A 20,753-nucleotide genomic window follows, 5' to 3' on the forward strand; every position below is an offset into this window, starting at 1 on the left:
GAGCGCTTTCTGGCAGGAAATGATGGCAAAGGCGTTTTATTCATTAAAAGAAATCGGTAACAATCCGTATGGGTTGAATTTCGACTCCTATAATTACCAATCAAGACATCTGGAGAATATATGGCAATATTTTTCTTAAGGCTGATCGAGATAATAATGTGTAAGATTTCAACTTTTCTAATCTGGGGGAAAAAACTTTTTTTTTTACTTGTGATTCTGTTTAGCTACTCAAAATTGAGTTACCCTGCATTGATTGGGGCTTGTTCCTGGTTTAAGAAAATATTAGTTAGGACTCCAGCCTTATATTCTTGACTTGTTGTCCAGCACTCTAGTTGACACGTTTAAACGACTGATTGAATTAAACCCTTTTTGGATTAACTCAACACAGTCAGGAAACAAAATTGGGTTTACACAACAACATGCTAAGCTACAAAAACTACAAGCCAGATTTATCATGTTGTGCAGTTACAGCTGCTACCGGTAGGTTTTCAATTGATCAGGTTATTTGTGTTGTGTGAATTCAGTTATGGTTGCAGATAAGCATGTTTTCCTCTCATTGTGATGTTGTGGCTTGAGAAAAGGGCTCCATTGATGGGACTGGCACCTATGCTTACATTAGCACCTGTAGATGTTAAGAGCTCCGTTTCTTGGCTTTACTGTTAGTTGGGTCGCTATTTTGGCTGCTGTGTGTTTATATTTTCTTGTTCTGTTTTAAACTGTTTTAAACTGTTTTATAATTTTAGAACTACAATTCTCAACTGCCGCAAGGAAGAGGCGGTCAACTTATTTTCCAATGCACCAGAGGGCAGGACAAGAAACAATGGGGGGAAAGTTGGTGTGCAGTTAAAATTATACTGTGAACCAGCTAAAATAATTAAGATAAGGAGTGGAGGAAAGCATTGCTGGAAAGCAGCTGATTAACATGCGAACCAGCTAAAAAATAAATTTAGGAGGAAGTGGAAGAGATTTTACCGGAGAATAGTAGCTAAACTGTGAACCAGTTTAAATAAATACAGATAGGAGTATTGGAAAATACAGCTGGGAAATAGATATTTAAACTATGAACCAGTTAAAAATTAGACTTAATAAAATATGAGAATAAACTTGAAATAAATAAAATAAAGTATTGTGGAAACTATAGAAAGAAATGTTGATTGTTTATGAAATGACTTTAAGAGAGGAGGAAAATACTTTTTGTCAAGATTATTATTATTATTATTATTATTATTAATAATCAGGGCGGCTTACAATGCGTTAAGCAATAGCCTTCATTCTTTTGTATATTTTATACAAAGTCAGCTTATTGCCCCCACAAACTGGGTCCTCATTTCACCTACCTTAGAAAGGATGGAAGGCTGAGTCAACCTTGAGCCTTGGAGAGATTCGAACCAGCAGAAATTGCAGGCAGCTGTGTTAATAACAGGGTGCACTAAACCACTGTACTATCAAGGCTCATTATGGATGTTAGATGTCATTTAAGAGAAGCAAAATATAGATTTGAGGTAATGGGTTTTAGGATTGAGGAATATATATGAAATATTGATTGTTAAAATGATAAAGATTTAGAACAGTGTTTATTGTTTAGAATTTTGGGTGTAATAGTAGGATGATAAATGTTTAGAATAAGATTTTTTTTTCTTTTTTCTTTTCTTTTTTTTTAAAAAAGGTGTAAATGGATAAAATTTGGAACAAAATTGATTGAGGGAATGTGAATAATTGTACTCATTTTATGCCGGACCAAACCCTTGCTCTAAAACGATGTCTTTTATGTTTTATGTTAAAAAAAAAAGAAAAAAAATGAAAAAAAAAAGAAACAATGGGTGGAAACTTAACCAAGGAGAGAAGCAACATAGAACTAAGGAGAAATTTCCTGAGAACAATTAATCATTGCAACAGGTTGCTTCCGGAAGTTGTGGGTGCTCCCATCACTGGAGGTTTTAAAGAAGAGACTAGACAGCCACTTGTCTGAAATGGGTCTGAAATGGCTTGAGCAAGGGGCTGAACTAGATGACCTCCAAGGTCCCTTCCAACTCTGTTAGAATAGAATAGAATAGAATAGAATAGAATAGAATAGAATAGAATAGAATAGAATAGAATTCTTTATTGGCCAAGTGCGATTGGACACACAAGGAATTTGTCTTAGTGCATACGCTCTCAGTGTACATAAAAGAAAAGATGCGTTCATCAAGAATCTTCCAACTCTGTTACTGTTACTATAACGGCTGAGATCACTTGGCTGAGATGGGAGGCTGTATAAATCGAATAAACAAACAAACAAACAAACGAGTTCTGTATAAGATCTTTGGGGTCATAGATCGAAAGCCCTTCTCCGGGATCATCCGTCTCGTGCCTGGCGACCCCCCCCCTCCGCTTCCTCCGCTTTGGATTCTTCCCACCGAACTACGGTTCCCAGAATGCCAAGCGAAGCCGGCGCTCTCCTTTCTCTCCCCCCCTACGAGCGCATGGAATAAGCCGCGTGGGCGGGGCAGAGGCGGCGGCGGCGGCGGCTGCTGTTGTTTCTCCTGTCGCCGTGGCAGCTGGAGGCTGCGGCGAGCTTGGGGCACCGGGGAAGCTTTTAGGGACCCTTGCAGGTAAGTAGGGAGGGATCCAAGGAAAGGTGGGGTGGGAAAGAAAAGGCGGTGGGGGAGGCTGCTTACTTGTATGTCTTAGAATGGAGCCTCCAGATTCAGGAGCAGTCATTAAATGTCAGCTGCAAGGGAGCGATGGTAGAGAATGACGTCGGGTGGCTCCTGGAAACAAAGAATTGCGTTACTGTAATTGGCTAGGAATTCTGGGAGGCAAAGGCTTCCACATCTGGAGGACACTGGGGGGGGGGCAGCTGTAAGCATTGCTGTTTCCTGAATGAGAGTCCCATTTTTTTCCCCATCTCTGTGTTGGGATGAAGGGAACCCCATTTTTGAGACTTGTCTATATTGTATTCTCTATGAAAAATTGCGGGTTTATTTATTTTTATTTTATTTATTTGTCAAGCATATATAACAGTGTAGGAAGAAATATCCTTCTGGGTTCAGCTCCAAGTGGAGAAAAAGACACTGGAGACATGGAGATTGCTTGGAAAGATGGTTTAATGGTGGACAGGATCATATGGTTTGAGTTCCTGAACAGAAAAGAGAGGCCAGATACAGCGAATCCCCCGGTTTTATGCTTTCTCCGGCTTTGAACTTCCTGGGGCCCCGAAAGAGTATCCTGATTGGTTGTCAGACTCCTAGGGGGTAAGGGTCTTAGGTAGCCTTGCTGGCTGATGTAATCTTACCAGGTGCCATGTGGTGAGTTTCTGTCCTAGATGGGTCCCATTGTCTTGCAGATGAGGTCCATTGACAAAGATTGAGTTTCTGCCTCTGGCCCATTAACAAAAGGGTGGGGGCAAGAAGATGGGAGCTGCTTTGTCTTTAAAACATGCTTCTCCATTTCTCATCCAGGGAAACATAATATTCTGCCTTTTTTAATATTTCCTAAAATATTTCATTCTTCCAGGAAAGGGTGGGTACAATCCTACAACAGATAAAAGTATAAACTTTTATGGATACGAGAAAAATGGATACGAGAAAAAAGGGACATCAGGACAGGGTATGAATAATAAAATACTGAACCCCCCCCAAGGGAATAGCAATTCCCCTTCATCACAATAATTAAAGATTTTAAAATTTACCAGTCTGGGGTTTCCCCTGCCCCAATCCTTCCAACAAAAGGGATTGAAGCCCAGAAAAAAAAAATGTTCACAATATATTCTTTAGTGGTTCGGGTTTGTAGTTTTCTCAGCAGTAAACATCTCTCGGACTTTTCACAAACTTAAAGGCATAAGGTGACAGCTGATAGCATCACTCTGTTCATTGCCGAGTAAATGTGCCTGTAGGATCACAACCCTCACAAATCAAACTGCAGTCCTAAAGACATTTATTCAGGAATAAGCTTAGTGGCCAGATTTATTAAGGAAACCCAAGAAAAAAATGCAAGGTTGCAAAAGAAAAGTATTCTTGTGAATAATCATCTACAATAATAAACGTTATGAACAGTGATTTTAAAAATGGCATTAAAAGGGAATTGGAGGTATTGCCTGTTTCTTTACCCCAGGAAAGTTTTATTTAGTTTTGCAAAATATGGAAGAATTCCTAAAATACCCTCATGTCTTGATTTTCAGAGGCCTGCTCTTTCCTCCTCTCTGGAACCGGATCTTGATGTTTCTCCAGCCACTTGAAAAGAGCTTATAATGGCAAAAGACATCCTAGGAGAGGCAGGTCTCCACTTTGACGAGCTGAACAAACTGAGGGTTTTGGATCCAGAGGTGGCCCAACAAACCACAGAGCTGAAAGAGGAATGCAGACTGTTTGTAGACAGTAAGTCTTCATGGCTGATTGCAGAGAGAGTTGCCCCTCCACATAGCAGAGTCAGGATGATGTTGGAGGCCTCGTTCGCACAGATGTGGTTAGCAAGGGATGGTTGTGGAGTGACTTGTAGTTTAGCCCATCTGGAAGATGCCGTAACTGGCTCCATGTTTTAGTTTTCTTTCTGGCTGATCCAGCTTTCATGCAGAAATGAAATCATTTAGACCAGGACAGAGACCAAGACTTTTGGGACCCAAGAATATCATGGCCAGCTGGGTTTGGAACTGTGGCCAAATATGGTCCTATCAACTTCTACCAGGCCCTTTCTATCTTTCAACTCTCACTTCTGAAGTTCCTTGTAGCCTGCCCATCTGTTGTGACCTAGGCTTCTGAATCATTAAAACACACGAGTAGTCCCAAAAACCTCTTTTCTTGCAACAGTTGTGAATTACTTTCATTCACAGCTGAGTCCCAGTTAGTTGCAAAAAGTCCTTCGGGATAATCACCAACCTTTATCTCCCTTGACACCCTGCCAAATACCTACTTGGCAAAGCCACACGGAGTCCAGAATCAAATAGAGATGCCGACTGGGAACAGAATTAATAATGTTGCTTTCCTGCAAAGAGCCTGTGTGCCTCTGCTCCTCTTTTAAGTCTTATGGGAGGGGCCAATCATCTCCAAGCCTTACTCCCGAGTCATCCCTTTTGTTTTAACTGTTCTTGCCTTCTGGCAGCTCTGCGCATGTGCACACTGGGAACAGGCTCCTCCTGTTCCTCTGCCTCTCTGCTGTCCGACTCTGGAGGCTCCGGAGTCCGTGCATCGCTTCCAGATGGCCCTGGCCCCATCTCTGTCTCCGACACAGAGCCCTCGTCCGGGCCTTCCCCAGACTCCAGGACTGACCCATGTTCCTCTCCAGCCGCCTCACTGTTTGACTCTGCTGCCAGCTCCGCAGGCTGCTGGCGGACCACAACACCATCAGAGATCTCTTTCCTTATGTGGGAAATGGATGTTTTTTTTTTTCCTATGGGCAGGGGTTCAAATTGTTGTGGCTGGTGGGCCCTTCAAAAATGAGAATTATCTTAATCTTGATCTCCAAAATCAAGTTAAAGGGTTTCCCCTTAAGGAAGAGCAGCTCTTTGTGACATCTATTTTTGTGCTTGTGTAGGCCTGTATACAGGAGAATATATTCATGTTTGTGAGCATTGGTGGAGATTTATGTCTTTCTAAAAGTCTTTATTTGATTGGATGAGCATATTGTCAGAGGCGCTTTAATGAGTGATTAAGATCTAGCGCTCTTAAAACAATTATAATAGAAATTGCCATATTAACTTTACCATCCCTTGTCTGATGATGTTGGATGTAAACCTTTTCTTTTACGCCTTCCTTCCTTTTTTACAGAAATCGCAGAATTTAAAAAAATAGTGGGCAACCTGATTGAACTTGTAGATCAGCTAGCAAAAGCCACAGAAAATGAGAAGATTAAGGTAAAGGAGCATTACAAAGGAATATTTCCCACCTCTAACAACTATAAGGTTAGGGATTGTTCACATTTATAATAGCACTGAAAAAAGTAACTTACAACCAGGGTGGATAAAAATCAATGATTTTTTTTAAAAAAATCAAAAAAATCAGATTTTTTTTATTTAAATCGGATTTTTTTTATTTTTATCAAATTTATATTAATAAAAAACTTTTGGGGTAAAAATCTATCGTAACATAGTTTTCTATTTAAGATACATAAATAATTTCGTTTATTCAGCATGAAATGGAGCTTAGTTATGTAGCATGAGGCTGTATATTCTGCAACACTGGGACTATCGGTGAGTCAACAGTGGGTCAAAGGAGTAGCAGAAATTACAGTTGCTCTTTAAAAATTATGATTTAAATCGAGTTGATTTAAATCAAGCCTTTTTACTAGTGATTTAAATCATGATTTAAATTGTGATTTAAATCAACTCGATTTAAATCAAATCCACCCTGCTTACAACCAGTCCTCACACTTATAACTGTCACAGCTTCTCCATGGTTACAGGATCAAAATTCAGGCACACGTATTTACAATGGTTGCAAGGTGATTGTTAAGGGAATTGTGCCTAATTTTTTACCACAGCGTGCTGGGGGTCATGTAATTACCATTCACGACTTTCCAGCCAGCTTCTTGACAAAGCAGTGTCAATGGGGAAAGCTGGATTTGCTTAATGACTGTGGGTTGACAATTTGCTTAACCAGATGAATCACACGATTCAACTGTAGTGATATGTTTTAACAACTGTGTCAGTAAGTAGGGAAGGTATGACAGATGGTATGGGGATGTTATAATGGAAATTGCCTGACTTCAATTTCTCTCATGATGGCTTGTGCTGTACTGCAGCTAATTTGCCTTTAAATCAGTGTTTCCCAACCTTGAGAACTTTAAGATGTGTGGACTTCAATTCCCAGAATTCTCCAGACAGGAGCAGGGAGAATTCTGGAAGTTGAGGTCCACATATCTTAAAGTTCCCAAGCAGTGGTGGGATTCAAATAATTTAACAACCGGTTGTCTGTCTTAATGACCGGCTGGGTGGGCGTGGCCATGGTGGGCGTGGCCAGGGGTGTGTGACAGGCAGCACTCAGCTTCCTGCACCTCCCTGGGAGCAAAAATGGGCTGCCGGGGAGGGGGACACATCACCCCCCATGCCCCATTTTGGGCCTGGTAGGCCTTTCTGCAACCTCCTGGGAGCGAAAACGGGGCACGGGGGGGGGCTGCGCTGCCCCTCCTGCGCCCCGTTTTGGGCCTAGAAGGCCTTCCTGAAGCCTTCTAAAACGCCCGTTTTAGGCGTAGTAGGCCTCCCTGCACTTATCTGGGAGCCAAAATGGGGCGCGCGTGAAGACTCCTGGAAGGGGCGGGGTGAGCGAGCAATTTAACTACCGGTTCACTAGAACCGGCCCGAACCAGCTGAATCCCACCACTGTTCCCAAGGCTGGATAGTCCTGGTGTAGCCTTCCTCCTTCAGATTTAGAACAGTTGTTTAAAATAGGTCTTTTAGTTTTTTATTTCCCCTTTTGTCTTATAAGCTGCCTTGATGTCCTGGATAGAAACAGGAAACAAATATATTTTAATTAATTACATTAACACCCCTTTGATGAATTCTATGTTTTTAAACAAGTGTATCAGATTTTTTTTTTAAAAAAAATGTTCGATCTGTTTCTGTTTGTGTAGCCCTCCTTTAGAAGACAACATTCTAAAACTAAAAATAGATCCTTTTCTTGTTTTAAAAAAAGCCAGTTGTTTGCTTTAAAAAATGATAACTATGATTAAGAACTAGAATTTTTTACTGCTGAATTATATGGTTTTTTAAAATAAGAATAACCCATTTTTAAAAAAGGTTATATTCCAAAGTACATTTATGTTTTTAAATTACAGTATTTATCAAGAAATAAGACACCCCCCTGAAGTAAATGGGACTACTTCTCAAAAATAGCTCTGGGAGATTAACTGATCAACAAGGTGTCCGTCATTTTTTTAAAAAAAGGTTTTCACTTTCTTTTTAATGTAGTTATAAAAATTAAAGAGGGCAAGAAGTATTCTGTGTCCTTTGCCATTGTGTACAGGTAGTCACCCTTACTGATTGCCTTGTTTAGTTACAATGGTACTAATAAAGATACAACTATCACTTGCATTTATGAGCAGCGTAGCATCTCCTAGTCACATAATAACCATTACAGTTAATCCAGTAGTGAAATCCAAATTTTTTTACTACCGGTTCTGTGGGCGTGGCTTGGTGGGAGTGGTGTGGCTTAGTGGGGTATGGCTTGGTGGGTGTGGCAGGGGAAGGATACTGCAAAATCCCCATTCCCTCCCCACTCCTGGGGAAAGGATATTGCAAAATCTCTATTCCCACCCCACTCTGGGGCCAGCCAGAGGTGGTATTTGCTGGTACTCCGAACTGCTCAAAATTTCCGCTACCGGTTCTCCAGAACCTGTCAGAACCTGCTGGATTTCACCCCTGAGTTAATCCACTGTGTCCTGTACCTAACCTATTGTTTTTTCTTTTCCCAACCCCCCTGCAGAGTAGGGAGATTGGAGAAAAAGGGATTAAAAAGAGTAAGCAAGTACATAATGGGGAATACTCTGGGCTGTTTGTATAGCATGCTCACGGTTTCTGGCACCACCACATTGCTTTCGATGTGTATTCCCCATTGTGTGCCTAATTACTCTCTTGTAATCCCTTCCTCTCCAATGAATTACGTACAAACATTAATTCCCTTCTTGCTAATTACCCCAATGCCAAATTGACCATTCCAAGTTACGGGCAAGTGAGAAAAAGGAAAGTACAGTTGCAGTCACATGATTTCCCCCTTAGTGGCCATTTCACTTAATGATGGAGTTGCCAGCCCTAATTGTGTCACTAAATGAGGACTACCTGTAGTTGCAACTTGTCAGTTAAAGGTGGTATTCACTTGGACAACATCTATAGCACAGTGTCATTGCTTACCAAGGATTGGTAGACATTATTTGACCATCAGGAGGTAGATGAGGCCCAGTCAGGGTAAAAACAGACAGCACACTGCCTCCTGGTGGTCATGTAGTGTGTAACTACCACTCAAATATATGCTAAAATAGTGTCCATCACCTAGAAGGGAGTCATGAAACCACTAAAAATAAGGTTATTTTATTTCCCATGCTAGCTGAGGAATTCTGAGAATTGAAGTCCGCACATCTTAAAATTGTTAAGATTGGGAAAAAACTGGCCTAGAGAGATACTGTCATTTTGTCATGCGTGCATGGCATAATATCAACTCTTTCTGCTCAGCTCATTTAAAGGAGGTCTCTACTATACATATAGCAGGGACGTGGTGGCTAACGTAACGGGGTGAGCTCCTGTTACTTGTCCCAGCTTCTGCCAACCTAGCAGTTCGAAAGCACGTAAAGAATGCAAGTAGAAAAATAGGGACCCCCTTTTGTGGGAAGGTAACAGCGTTCTGTGTGCCTTTGGCATTGAGTCATGCCGGCCACATGACCACAGAGACATCTTCGGACAGCGCTGGCTCTTCGGCCTTGAAACAGAGATGAGCACCGCCCCCTAGAGTCGGGAACGACTAGCACGTATGTGCAAGGGGAACCTTTACCTTTACCTTTATACTATACATCGATGCTTACCAATGGATGATGAACAGATTTCTTTAGAGGTGGAGCAGCCCAAATCCATTTAGAAGGATTGCAAGAAAACAAAAGTACTTGCTTTTTTCTTTTTTTTTAAATAAAGGTTTCTTCTTTTGCAGGCAATCGGGGCCCGTAACTTACTGAAGTCCATAGCAAAGCAAAGAGAGGCCCAACAGCAACAACTCCAAGCATTAATCACCGAGAAGAAGACGCAGTTGGAAAGGTTAGGAATGGACAAAGGAATTCCCAAATATGTGCTAAACATATCCTAGGTTTCCTGGCCACAAAAACTGAAGCCCCAGGAGGTCTCCTGCCCTTAAAGCATCTGATCCTTAAATCAGGGAGGGATATTATTTTCTTTCTGTCCCCAGACATCTCCCCCCCCCCCCCAAAAAAAAAATTTTGGTGCCGTCTCATGAGATTTGTTATCCTATATTAGTGTTTCTCAATCTTGTCAGAGGAATTCTGGGAGTTGAACTCCACTCTTCTTAAAGTCGCTGAGGTTGAGAAACCCTGCCCTAGATTCTCTTCTATTTAAAAAAATACTGGTTTTTTTTTTTTAATTGGGGTGGGGCAAGTCACAGAAGATACTTCTGCAAGAGATGGATGCGAGATGTCCCGCCTCTGCTGAGTGGAGTTTGCTCCCGAGTAATCCCAAGGTGGATAGCAAAAGCACATAGACTTATATACTGCTTCACAGTGATTTACAGCCCTCTCGAAGTGGTTTACAGAGTCAGCCTATTGCCCCCAACAACCTGGGTCCTCATTTTACCCATCTCAGAAGGATGGAAGGCTGAGTCAACCTTGAGTTGGTCAAGAACGAACTCCTAGCACTTGGCAGAGTTAGCCTGCAATAGCAGTAGCACTTACACTTACATATCGCTTCACAGTGCTTTACAGCCATCTCTAAGCGGTTTACAGAATCAGCCTATTGCCCCCAACAATCTGGGTCCTCATTTGACCGACCTTGGAAGGATGGAAGACTGAGTCAACCTTGAGCCTGGTGAGATTCGAACTGCCAAATTGTAGGCAGCCGGCAATCAGCAGAAGTAGCCTGCAGTACTGCATTCTAACCACTGCACCACCGTGGCTCAGTGGGAAAGACTAATAAAAGCAGATGAGGCTATGTTTTAAAGCGTTCCCTCGGTCTGATTTTCTCCATTTCAACCACAGCATTGGGAATCATGCCAGATGCTGTCGCAACCTGTTAGACCCCCAGGTTAGAGAAAGTGCCTTGCTTAATCACATTATCGTCATAGCATCGGTTCCCCTCTTTCATATGCATCGCGTAAATGGGGGAACGGGTTTGTTTCCATGGGTTCGTTGCCATCTTGACTCTTTTGATCCTCTCCCTGTGTACATTTTGCTTGCCAGATAGGACAGAGCAGGAGCGCTTGCGTTTTGGGAGGAGCAGGTTATTTAGCATTTGAGGAGGAAAACAATCCGCCCAACCCCAAGACTAATCATTATGGAATCCTTGGTGCGCTCTGAACTTGGTTGTTTGCTTCCAGACATTTCATGACCCAACATCATCAGTGTGAATGAGTGTGGGGTTTGTGACCTCTTCGGCCATCAATAGACACATAGAGATAAACCACATTTACACACCAGTCAAAAAAATACCTAAGAAGGAAACTAAAAGACCAGACCCCATCCGCTCCAGCAGCCAACATCTAGATAAGCAGGGATTAACACCAGACAAGTAAGCAGGAAACAATACCATAATAAAAAAACTGACAAGGAGAAAATCACACCCCCACCTAAGCTGGGCAAGCTACTATATATAAACAGAGTGCACCAAGGACCCCATAGTTCAACCCTGAGCTACATATATTCTTTTCTATTAGCATAGAATAGAAGAATAGAATTTTTTATTGGCCAAGTGTGATTGGACACATAAGGAATTTGTCTTGGTGTATGTGCTCTCAGTGTACATAAAAGAAAAGATATGTTCGTCAAGAATCATAAGGTACAACACTTAATGATAGTCATAGGGAACAAATAAGCAATCAAATCATATTAGGAAACAGTCAATATAAATCTTAAGGATACCAGCAACAAGGTTACAATTACAGTGTTATTGGTTATTGGTGTCATGGTTATCTCTGGAGGTTTTCTAAAGCGCTTACCGTATTTTTCTGAGTATAAGACACACCTACCTTTTTTGGTGAGGAAAAGAAGAAAAAGAAATCTCCCTCTGCCTCTGAACAATTTTGCCTCATTGCAGCAAACAGCCTGCTTTACTTTCAGTTTCGTTTTTAGCATAGCTTGATTAGCACAAGGGGAAAAAAACCTGCTCCAGCAATTTACCTCTTTGCAGCAAGCAGCAGAGCCCTGCGCAAAACAGCTGAGAGCAAATCAGCTGAGAGTCGGGAGGCGGATCCAATCAACTTGTGCTGAATTCAGGCTGTGCTGAAGCTGAAAGGAGCTGTTTTTTCTTGCTGTTTGCTTGCAAGGAGGTAACTGCTGCCAGGCAGAGGCCAAAGGGTGGGGGCCAGTGGGTGGGCAGGGCTACATTTGGTGTATAAGACGCACCTAAATTTTTACCCCCTTTTAGGGGGGAAAAAGATGTGTCTTATACTCCGAAAAATACGGTAAATATAAATGTATACTAAATACCACTGCCTCCTTTTTCCAAAGGGCCAATTTATTTATTTATTATATATATATAGAGCTTTAGTTTATATGCCGCTCTTCTCCGGAGACTCAGGGTGGCTTACAATGCGTTAAGCAATAGCCTTCGTACTTTTGTATATTTATACAAAGTCAGCTTATTGCCCCCACAATCTGGGTCCTCATTTCACCTACCTTTGAAAGGATGGAAGGCTGAGTCAACCTTGAGCCTGGTGAGATTTGAACTTGCAGTAATTGCAAGCAGCAGATGTTAATAACAGTGCTTTAGTCCACTGTACTACAGGCTCTTTATTTTATTCGGCTTATATGCCGCCCTATCTCCCAATGGACTCAGGGCGGCCCACAATAATAAAAACACAAGCCACAATACAAAATAAAATCTAAAATCTAAACAATTTAAAATTTAACCCTTAAAACCCCCCATCAGACCAGGTCAAGTGATTTAAAAAGCCAAGTTTTTAATTCACGACGGAAGGTGCGAAAGTCAGGTGCTAATCAGAGCTCCAAGGGAAATTGATTCCAGAGGGTGGGCGCACCCACCGAGAAGGCTCTACCCCTGGGGGCTGCCAGCCGGCACTCTCTAGCCGACGGCACCCTGAATAGGCCCCCTCTATGGGTGCGAACCGGGCGATGGGATATCATTGCTGGCTGTAGGTGGTCCGCCAAATATCCTGTGCAATTAGTTGCACAGCCTTCCAACACTCCCAGAACACTTTTCTTCCTCCCTCCCTCCCTCATCTGCCCAGAGCCGTCCTGATTGTCCATCCCCTGATCCACCAGGGAATGGTCTTCTCTCTGTTCTTGGGAGCCGGTTGTCATAAAACAGCTGCCGAAAAATTCAAAAGAATGCTGGAAGGGTTTTTTTTTTTTTTTACTCCCTAAAGTATTCTGATGCTTCTTGAATAACTCAAGAATGCAAACACATGGAAGCCATCAGCTCCCTGCCGGGGCTCTTTTTGCCAGCTGAAAAATCCCCCCCCTCCCCCCAGTTGTTCATCCTTCAAGCTGTCTTCAAGCCCAGCCAGCTCATTCTTTGCTTTCCTTGTTCCTCAGGTACCGAGTGGAGTATCAAACACTGTGCAAAATAGAAGCGGACCAGAATGAATTCATCGACCAATTTATCTTCCAGAAGTAGACCAAGAATTGACGGCAATCGATGGACCAAGAGAACTTGACCGATTCCTGTTGTTCCAGAACAGGCAATTTGGACAGGCTGTGAAAGCATCGACTGAAGACATACCTTGCAAGATCTCCATTCCAGAGAGTTTTCATTTTCCCCATGCAACCTGCCCTGTGGGGGGGGGGAACGAAAACCACAGTTGGCAGGTTCCCTGGGAAGATGTTGGCCATTGGATGTGCTTCCAAAGGAAGGAGCAACTCTTGTATTTAAGTCTTCTCTTTTTTTTAAACAGCTGTTTATAATGAGAGTTTCTATCACTCAACTGTATTTCTCACTGGGTTTGTGCATCTTCCCCACTTTTTAAGAAAATAAAATGCTTCGAGAAACAATTAACCTTTTGAAATGCTGCGTTTACCCACTGCACTTCTGTCATGGTGATGTTCGGTAGAGAGAAGGTAGTGTGCCAGAAACAGATCACACATATGACCAGTGAAAGAGAGAGGAGGAGAAAGTGGAAGGCACCTGAATCCAACTTTAATCCCACTCCATGGGGGTGAGGTCAAAAAAGTCAAAATGGCATGTAATCGAAGCCCTGCTTTTTCTGCATGCACATCTGGGTGGAAGGCTGGTTCAGAATCAGGAGACCTAATTACATCTCAGAGGCCGGGACAGGATTACATAACCCTTCAGGTCAATCTTCACTCCTGGGGTTGCCTGGATCCATTTTTCAGAAATGATTGTCCTTTCCTTTTTCATGGAGCTGAGAGGGAAGGATTGTTTTGTGGTCCACCGACGGCCTGTGGAGCTGGCAGCAGTGAGGAGGCTGGGGAGGAACATGGGCCAGTTCTGGAGTCTGGGAAAGACTCGGATGAGAGCTCTGCGTTGGAGGCAGAGAGGGGGCCAGGGCCATCTGGGAGTTATGTGCTGACTCCGGAGCCTCCAGAGTCTGACATCAGCAAGGCAGAGGAACAGGGGGAGCCTGTTCTCAGTGTGTGCATGCCAGAAGGCAAGAACAGTTAAGACAAATTGGATGACTCGGGAGTAAGGCTTGGAGATGATTGGCCCCTCCCATAAGACATAAAGGTGGAGCAAAGGGACATGAGCCTTTGCAGGAAGCAACTTTGTTCGTTCTGGTCGGTTTAAACTCTGAAGGTCCGTTTTGACTTTGTGCTCCGTTTGGCTTTGCAAAGGTAATTGGCAATTAGGTCTTTGGCAGCATTTCAAGGGAGGTAAAGGTGGGTGCTTATCAGTCTTATCTAGGGTGGATTTGATTTAAATCGAGTTGATTTAAATCATGATTTAAATCACTAGTAAAAAGGCTTGATTTAAATCAACTCAATTTAAATCATAATTTTTAAAGAGCAACTGTCATCTCTGCTACTCCTTTGATCCACTGTTGACTCACCGATAGTCCCAGGGTTGCAGAATATACAGCCTCATGCTACATAACTAAGCTCCATTTCATGCTGAATAAACTAAATTATTTATGTATCTTAAATAGAAAACTATCTTACGATAGATTTTTACCCCAAAAGTTTTTTATTAAAATAAATTCGATAAAAATCAAAAAAATCCGATAAAAATCAAAAAAATCCGATTTAAATTCAAAAAAAAATCTTTTTTTTTTAATCATTGATTTTTATCCACCCTGGTCTTATCCCTAAAGACACTGGCAGACTTCTGTCGGATTATTCACAAACTGCTTGGGACTCATTACGGGCTGTGAATGAACATAATTCACAGCCGCTGAAATAAAAATAAGGTTTTGGGGACTAAGCGTGTGATTGTTACTGTCTCAGGAAGCCTTAGAACACAGAAGAGCCAGTTGGTTTCATGTCTAAAGGCAGGACTAACTCTTATCTCCTAGAGCAGGGGTGTTAAAACTCGTGGTTTTGCAGCCCGGATGCGTCACGCGCTGGCCAGGCCCACTCCCGGTTTAGCAAAGGGGAAAAAGTCGCGATACGTCACGTGATGACAACGTGATGCTGCGAGTTTGACACCCCGATCCCAGAGAATTTCTTTAATCACTGTATCAGATTGATTCAAATATTGCATTGAAGCAGAGGTGGGTTTCAGCAGGTTCTGACCAGTTCTGGAGAGCTGGTAGCGGAAATTCTGAGTAGTTCGGAGAACCGGTAGTAAAAATTCTGACTGGCCCCGCCCCCATCTATTCTCTGCCTCCCAAGTCCCAGCTGATCGGGAGGAAGTGGGGATTTTGTATTAACCTTCCCCTGGATTGGGGAGGGAATGGAGATTTTGCAGTATCCTTCCCCTGCCACGCCCACCAAGCCACACCACGCCCACCAAGCCACGCCCACAGAACCGGTAGTAAAAAAAATTGAAACCCACCACTGCATTGAAGGGATTTTTACATCCTTTCTTTCTCGGGCCATATTATACAGCTTTGACCTAGTTACCATTTGAAATTAGGGGGGGAGTTTATACTATATTACACTCAGAGCAACCCTATAGCCGACCTCCACTAATCTTCAGAAGCAAACGCTGTGTAGATCTTGATTGGTAATTGGATGGGGAACCATCAGGAGACCTCCGAGCGGGAGAGTAGCGTAGGAGAAACATTTTAGTAAAAGTAACAGTTGGAAGGGATCTTGGTGGTCTTCTAATCCAACTCGCTGCTCAGGCAGAAGACCTTATGTCAGTGTTTCTCAACCTTGGAAGCTTGAAGATGGGTGGACTTCAATTCCGGCTGGGGGATTCTGGGAGTTGAAGTCCACCCATCTTCAAGCTACCAAGGTTGAGAAACACTGCCCTATTGTCAGCACTTCAACCTGCATTTACTCTAGTGCTGACATAAGGAGAAGAGGGGGAAGCTGACAAGAGGACGCTTGACTTCTCACCTACTTATTTTCCCTGAAGATAATATCCCCTAGGAGATGAGATGGGAGGGGGGACATTCCTGGGAGCTTAAGTAGTAGATATGGGGAGAGTGATTTGGAAGAGGCCCAATGAGACGCAGAGAATTGGGGAACGGAAAGGGAAGGTTTGGGGTCAGGAAGTCAGAGTTGGCTACGCCACGATCGGGGACAGGTTGTCGTGCTTAATAAAATGAAAGATTTCTTCAAAGACTACCTGTTTGGAAATGCAATTTATTTTATTTGAGACGACATCGAAACCTGACACCTATGTCATTCTGGACAAATAACAGTCCAATTTCTTAAAAGCCTCCAGTGGTAGAGCACCCATAACATCTGAAGGTAATAACCCATTCCACTGATTGATTGTTCTCACTGACAATTGCTGTCTGTCTTAATTCTAGGTTGGATCTCCCTTGGATAAGTTTCCACCCCTTACTTCTTATCCTGCCCTCAGGCGCAGGGATTCAGATCAATAGAGGTGTTATCTTATAAAAGCATTCCAGCTTGTCCCATCTGGTCGTCTTTTATCAATGCTTATTTTAATGGGTTTATAACATGTTTTAATTCCTGATTTTATTGGACAGCACCCAGAGTCCCTTGGGGTGAGATGGGCAGTCATATACATTTTTTAAATAAGTAAAAAAATAAAAAAAAACTACAGGAGGTAGTCATGGGGACCTCACAAGTGGATTAAATTTGTGGGAAATTTTTTTCTCTTCCTATTGGTTTAAACGAGCAATCCCCAGATTTAGAGTCCAGATGGCCGGAGATTCGTCCTGATGTGCTCATTCGTGTGTGTGTGTGTGCGTGTAATATAAGGGTGCCCAGCGAGACCTTTAGCGAAAACGTCTCTGGAGATTCTCAGTCATCCAAGTCATGGTTGTCCCAAAGGTGCTTTTTTCTCAAGATGCAACTGGACTTTCTGGTTTTTCTTTGAAGAGGTTTCGCTTCTCATCCAAGAAGCTTCTTCAGCTCCGACTGAATGGTGGGGAATGGAAGGATTTTAGTCAGAGCTGAAGAAGCTTCTTGGATGAGAAGCGAAACCTCTTCAGAGAAAAACCAGAAAGTCCAACTGTCCTTCCCACCCCCCAAGGGATCTGATTGAAGAACTGGGCGGGACCAGAGGACAGGAGGCCACACCCCCTTTGAGAAGAGCCGCAAAGTAAGGAGAAAAGTGAGCCTTTTGTTCCCAGCACCCGCCAGTTTGACGGTCCATGCAAGAGGCGATGGCCGCGGTTCGTGTCCTCGAGTGGACCTTCATCTTCTACTTCCTCGCTCACATCCTGCTGATTTTATTGATTGATATGCGTTCATTGTGGCCTGGAGTTTATCCTTCCGCCCAGTGGTGAAATCCAATTTTTTTTACTACTGGTTCTGTGGGCGTGGCTTGGTGGGCATGGCACGGGAAGGATACTGCAAAATCTCCATTCCCACCCCACTCCAGGGGAAGGATACTCCAAAATCCCCATTCCCACCCCACTCACACCAGCCAGAGGTGGTATTTGCTGATTCTCCGAACTATTCAAAATTTCCGCTACCATTTCTCCAGAACCTGCTGGATTTCACCCTGCTCCTGCCGTAAGAAGAAAGGAACCGCCGAGATCTTGTAACTATTCCAACACTTCAATCTTGACAACTTTAAGACTTGTGGACTTCAACTCCCACAATTCCACAGCCAGCAAAGCTGGCTGAGGAATTCTGGGATTGAAGTCCACAAGTCTTAAAGTTGCCAAGATTGGAGACCCCTGACTTAAAACATCGGGGATCTGCCTCGTGAAGGAATTTGCGACCGAGTTGGCGTATCTGGAGTGGAAAACTTGTGCCCAAGTCCTGCCTGGCCGTTTGGAGATTGAAAAACCTGTGATTCATTGAGGAATGGAGGGAAGCTGCGTGATATCATCTAGCTCCTATTTAGCTTGTCTGGATGACCAAGGGTCTTTTAGGAAGATGGGGGGCTACTTTTAAGACCACACTTTCCCACCCTCTGGGATTAGTAAAGAAATTGGACTATACACTAAAGGTTTTGCAAGTACAGATGGCATATGCCCCCTGAGAAACTGGCAAAAATGTTTAAAGATAAATCAGCTAAATGTTGGAAATGCCACCAGTTACCAGGCTCATATTACCACATGTGGTGGATAGGCCCTGAAGCAAAGCACTATTGGAATACAATTAAGTTATGGTTGGAGGAAATGATACAACAACGTATGGATTTAAATCCAGAGCTATTCCTATTGGGTATCTTACCAGAGAAAATTAGTAAAGACAATATATATTTGATTATACATGTAACAACAGCGGCAAGGATTGTTTATGCACAAAATTGGAAAGCAGAGAAAATACCATCGGAGGGAGAAGTAATTAAAAAAATTTTTAGACTGTGCAGAAATGAACAGTTTAACTATGATGAAAAAAGAAAGAGAAGATTCAGAATATTTTAAGATATGGAATCATTTTACTATTGGTTAGAAAAGAGAGATAAATAAGATTTAAAAGAGATTGGGGGGAAAATGTTGTAACAAGAATAATATATTAGTGGAAAATTTTTGAAATGGACTTGATGAGAATGAAGATAGAAGAGATAAGAGAAGAAGTTTTTGGAGATAACACCGAAATATCACATTTATTTGTTTATTGGTTCAATTTATATGCTGCCCTTTTCCAGAGACTCAGGGCGCCTTACAATGCGTTAAGCAATAGCCTTCATACTTTTGTATATACCTGCTTAGTAGGGCTTTCGCAACCCCCCCCAAGCGGTGTTCTTTTTTTTTAATACAAAGTCAGCTTATTGCCCCCACAAACCGGGTCCTCATTTTACCTACCTCGAAAGGATGGAAGGCTGAGTCAACCTTGAGCCTGCTGAGATTTGAACTTGCAGTAATTGCTGGCAGCTGGAGTTACTTAACAGTACTTTAGTCTGCTGCGCCGCCAAGGCTCTTTTTTTTATTAAAATATGGAACGCTTCACGAATTTGCATGTATGAGATGGGTGGCCATCTAAATTTGACCAATCAATAAAAATTCTATGTGACCTGAGATAAAATCTATATTTCACCTATTCCTGGAATCTTATACGCTGACCCCTCTCATCCCTGGACCCTGCTTTTAAAAAGGGCCTTTGCCGTTTCTTCTCTGATCAATGTTATAAGAAGCTGGACTGGATCCTAACATGACCTAGTGACAAGATTCATAGATTGATTGATTTAGATAGACAAAAATAACAGATATAGAGAGATAGTAGTTTTTTAAAAAATCAAGAGGGCCAAGTCTGTCCTTCACCTTCCTCCCTCCCCACCCCTCCACCCCCCATGGATAGAAGATTAAAGAAGGACTCCGGTGTCCCAAAGGTGCTTTTTTTCAGGAGGCAACTGGACTTTCTTGTTTTTTCTTTTGAAGACGTTTCGCTTCTCATCCAAGAAGCTTCTTCAGTTCTGACTGAACGGTGGAGTCAGAGCCGAAGAAGCTGCTTCTTCAGAGGGCGAGGCTTCTGTGGGGAAAGCCTGAGGGAGAGAAGGGAATAGGAAAGGAGAAGCTTCTGTGGGCAGGAAAAAAGAGCCCAGCAAGCAGTTCAAAAGAGAGAGGGAGGGTAGGAAAGAAGGGCTGACCAGCCACCTGGATACCATCTCATTTATTTATTTATTTATTAATCAAATTTCTATACCGCCCTACTCCCGAAGGACTCAGGGCGGTGAACAGCCAAGATAAAATACAGATAATACAAATATTAAAATCCCTTAAAATTATTAAATATTTTGGCCGAAACACAGATTAAAACACCCAATTTATAAAATCACGAATTAAAAATTTAAAAGAGGAGAGTTAGGCCAGGCCAGCCTGCTGAAATAATAAAGTTTTGAGAGCACGACGAAACGTGCGCAGGTCCGGGATCCTCCATATCTCTGGGGGGAGCTCGTTCCAGATGGTAGGTCATCATGTGACCTGCCTGCTGGGCAAAGACTGACCACCACGTGACCCAAGCAAGTAGAGGGGCCTGACAGGGATGGGTTCTACTTACCTTTACTACCAGTTTGCAGCGGGACCGTGTGTGCGTGCTTGCTTTGCTCGCGCATGTTCTTCTGCGTTTTGGTGACATCGGGGTCGGTGGGCGGAGCCTCCTGCCGGTTTTATTACCGGTTCTATAGAACCGGTGCGAACCGAGGGCAACCCACCACTGGTGCCTGAGGGAGGGACCAGTGTGGACCGGCAGCCCTACCAAGAGGGCCAGGAGAACCCGGATTCCAGGTGCACAAGGAAGGAGAAGCACCAGCAATTTTGCATCTGGGTTCCCCCCCCCCGCAATTTAAGAAAAGCTTTTTACGATGTTGGGGTAACTCATCTGGTCTCAAGTATCCCCCGCACCGTCTGGTTGCTCTCTTCACCTCAGATTTGTGAAACGACCCCTTTTACGAGGAAAGCACGTTGCTTTTATGGCATAACACTGTTTCAGGTGGTTTTCTAAGATCCCACCGGAGAATATTTTCCATCTGACAGGCACACTGAGGCCTAGTCCCTACAGGTAGTCCTCGACTTACAACAGTTTTTTTTAGTGACCGTTGGAAGTTACAACGGCACTGAAAAAACCCGACTTACGACCATTTTTCACACTTATGACTTTCGCAGCATCCCCACGGTCACGTG

At 43.0% G+C, this 20,753-nt stretch overlaps 1 protein-coding gene across 6 annotated transcripts; it reads left to right on the forward strand.

Moving 5' to 3' along the window:
- Positions 1–4: 4 nt before the first annotated feature.
- IFT20 (intraflagellar transport 20) lies at positions 5–13,633 on the forward strand. Of its 6 annotated transcripts, none has more exons than XM_060693197.2 (6): positions 21–160; positions 4,160–4,355; positions 5,742–5,827; positions 9,606–9,709; positions 10,377–10,489; positions 13,174–13,298. In XM_060693197.2, exons 2-5 carry the CDS (start codon positions 4,229–4,231, stop codon positions 10,471–10,473), a joined length of 414 nt encoding a protein of 137 aa, XP_060549180.1. In that variant the 5' UTR covers positions 21–160; positions 4,160–4,228; the 3' UTR covers positions 10,474–10,489; positions 13,174–13,298. The 6 variants fall into 6 exon arrangements, with proteins under 6 accessions (XP_087739563.1, XP_060549180.1, XP_087739564.1 ...); XM_060693198.2 differs by lacking the exon at positions 21–160 and adding an exon at positions 353–480; XM_060693196.2 differs by lacking the exon at positions 21–160 and adding an exon at positions 2,453–2,591 and having other exon boundaries at positions 13,174–13,633.
- Positions 13,634–20,753: the final 7,120 nt, after the last annotated feature.

The sequence above is a fragment of the Pantherophis guttatus genome, chromosome 1 (genome assembly GCF_059756535.1).
Source record: "Pantherophis guttatus breed Tessera chromosome 1, ASM5975653v1, whole genome shotgun sequence".
NCBI lineage: Eukaryota > Metazoa > Chordata > Lepidosauria > Squamata > Colubridae > Pantherophis > Pantherophis guttatus.

Bases quoted from the DNA above. Each gene is read 5' to 3' on its own strand.
- IFT20 (XM_060693197.2), top strand. From the start codon at position 4,229: ATGGCAAAAGACATCCTAGGAGAGGCAGGTCTCCACTTTGACGAGCTG. The intron at 5,828-9,605 runs GTAAAGGAGCAT...CTTCTTTTGCAG, and splicing joins CAGAAAATGAGAAGATTAAG to GCAATCGGGGCCCGTAACTT. The intron at 9,710-10,376 runs GTTAGGAATGGA...ATCGCTTCACAG, and splicing joins AAGAAGACGCAGTTGGAAAG to TGCTTTACAGCCATCTCTAA.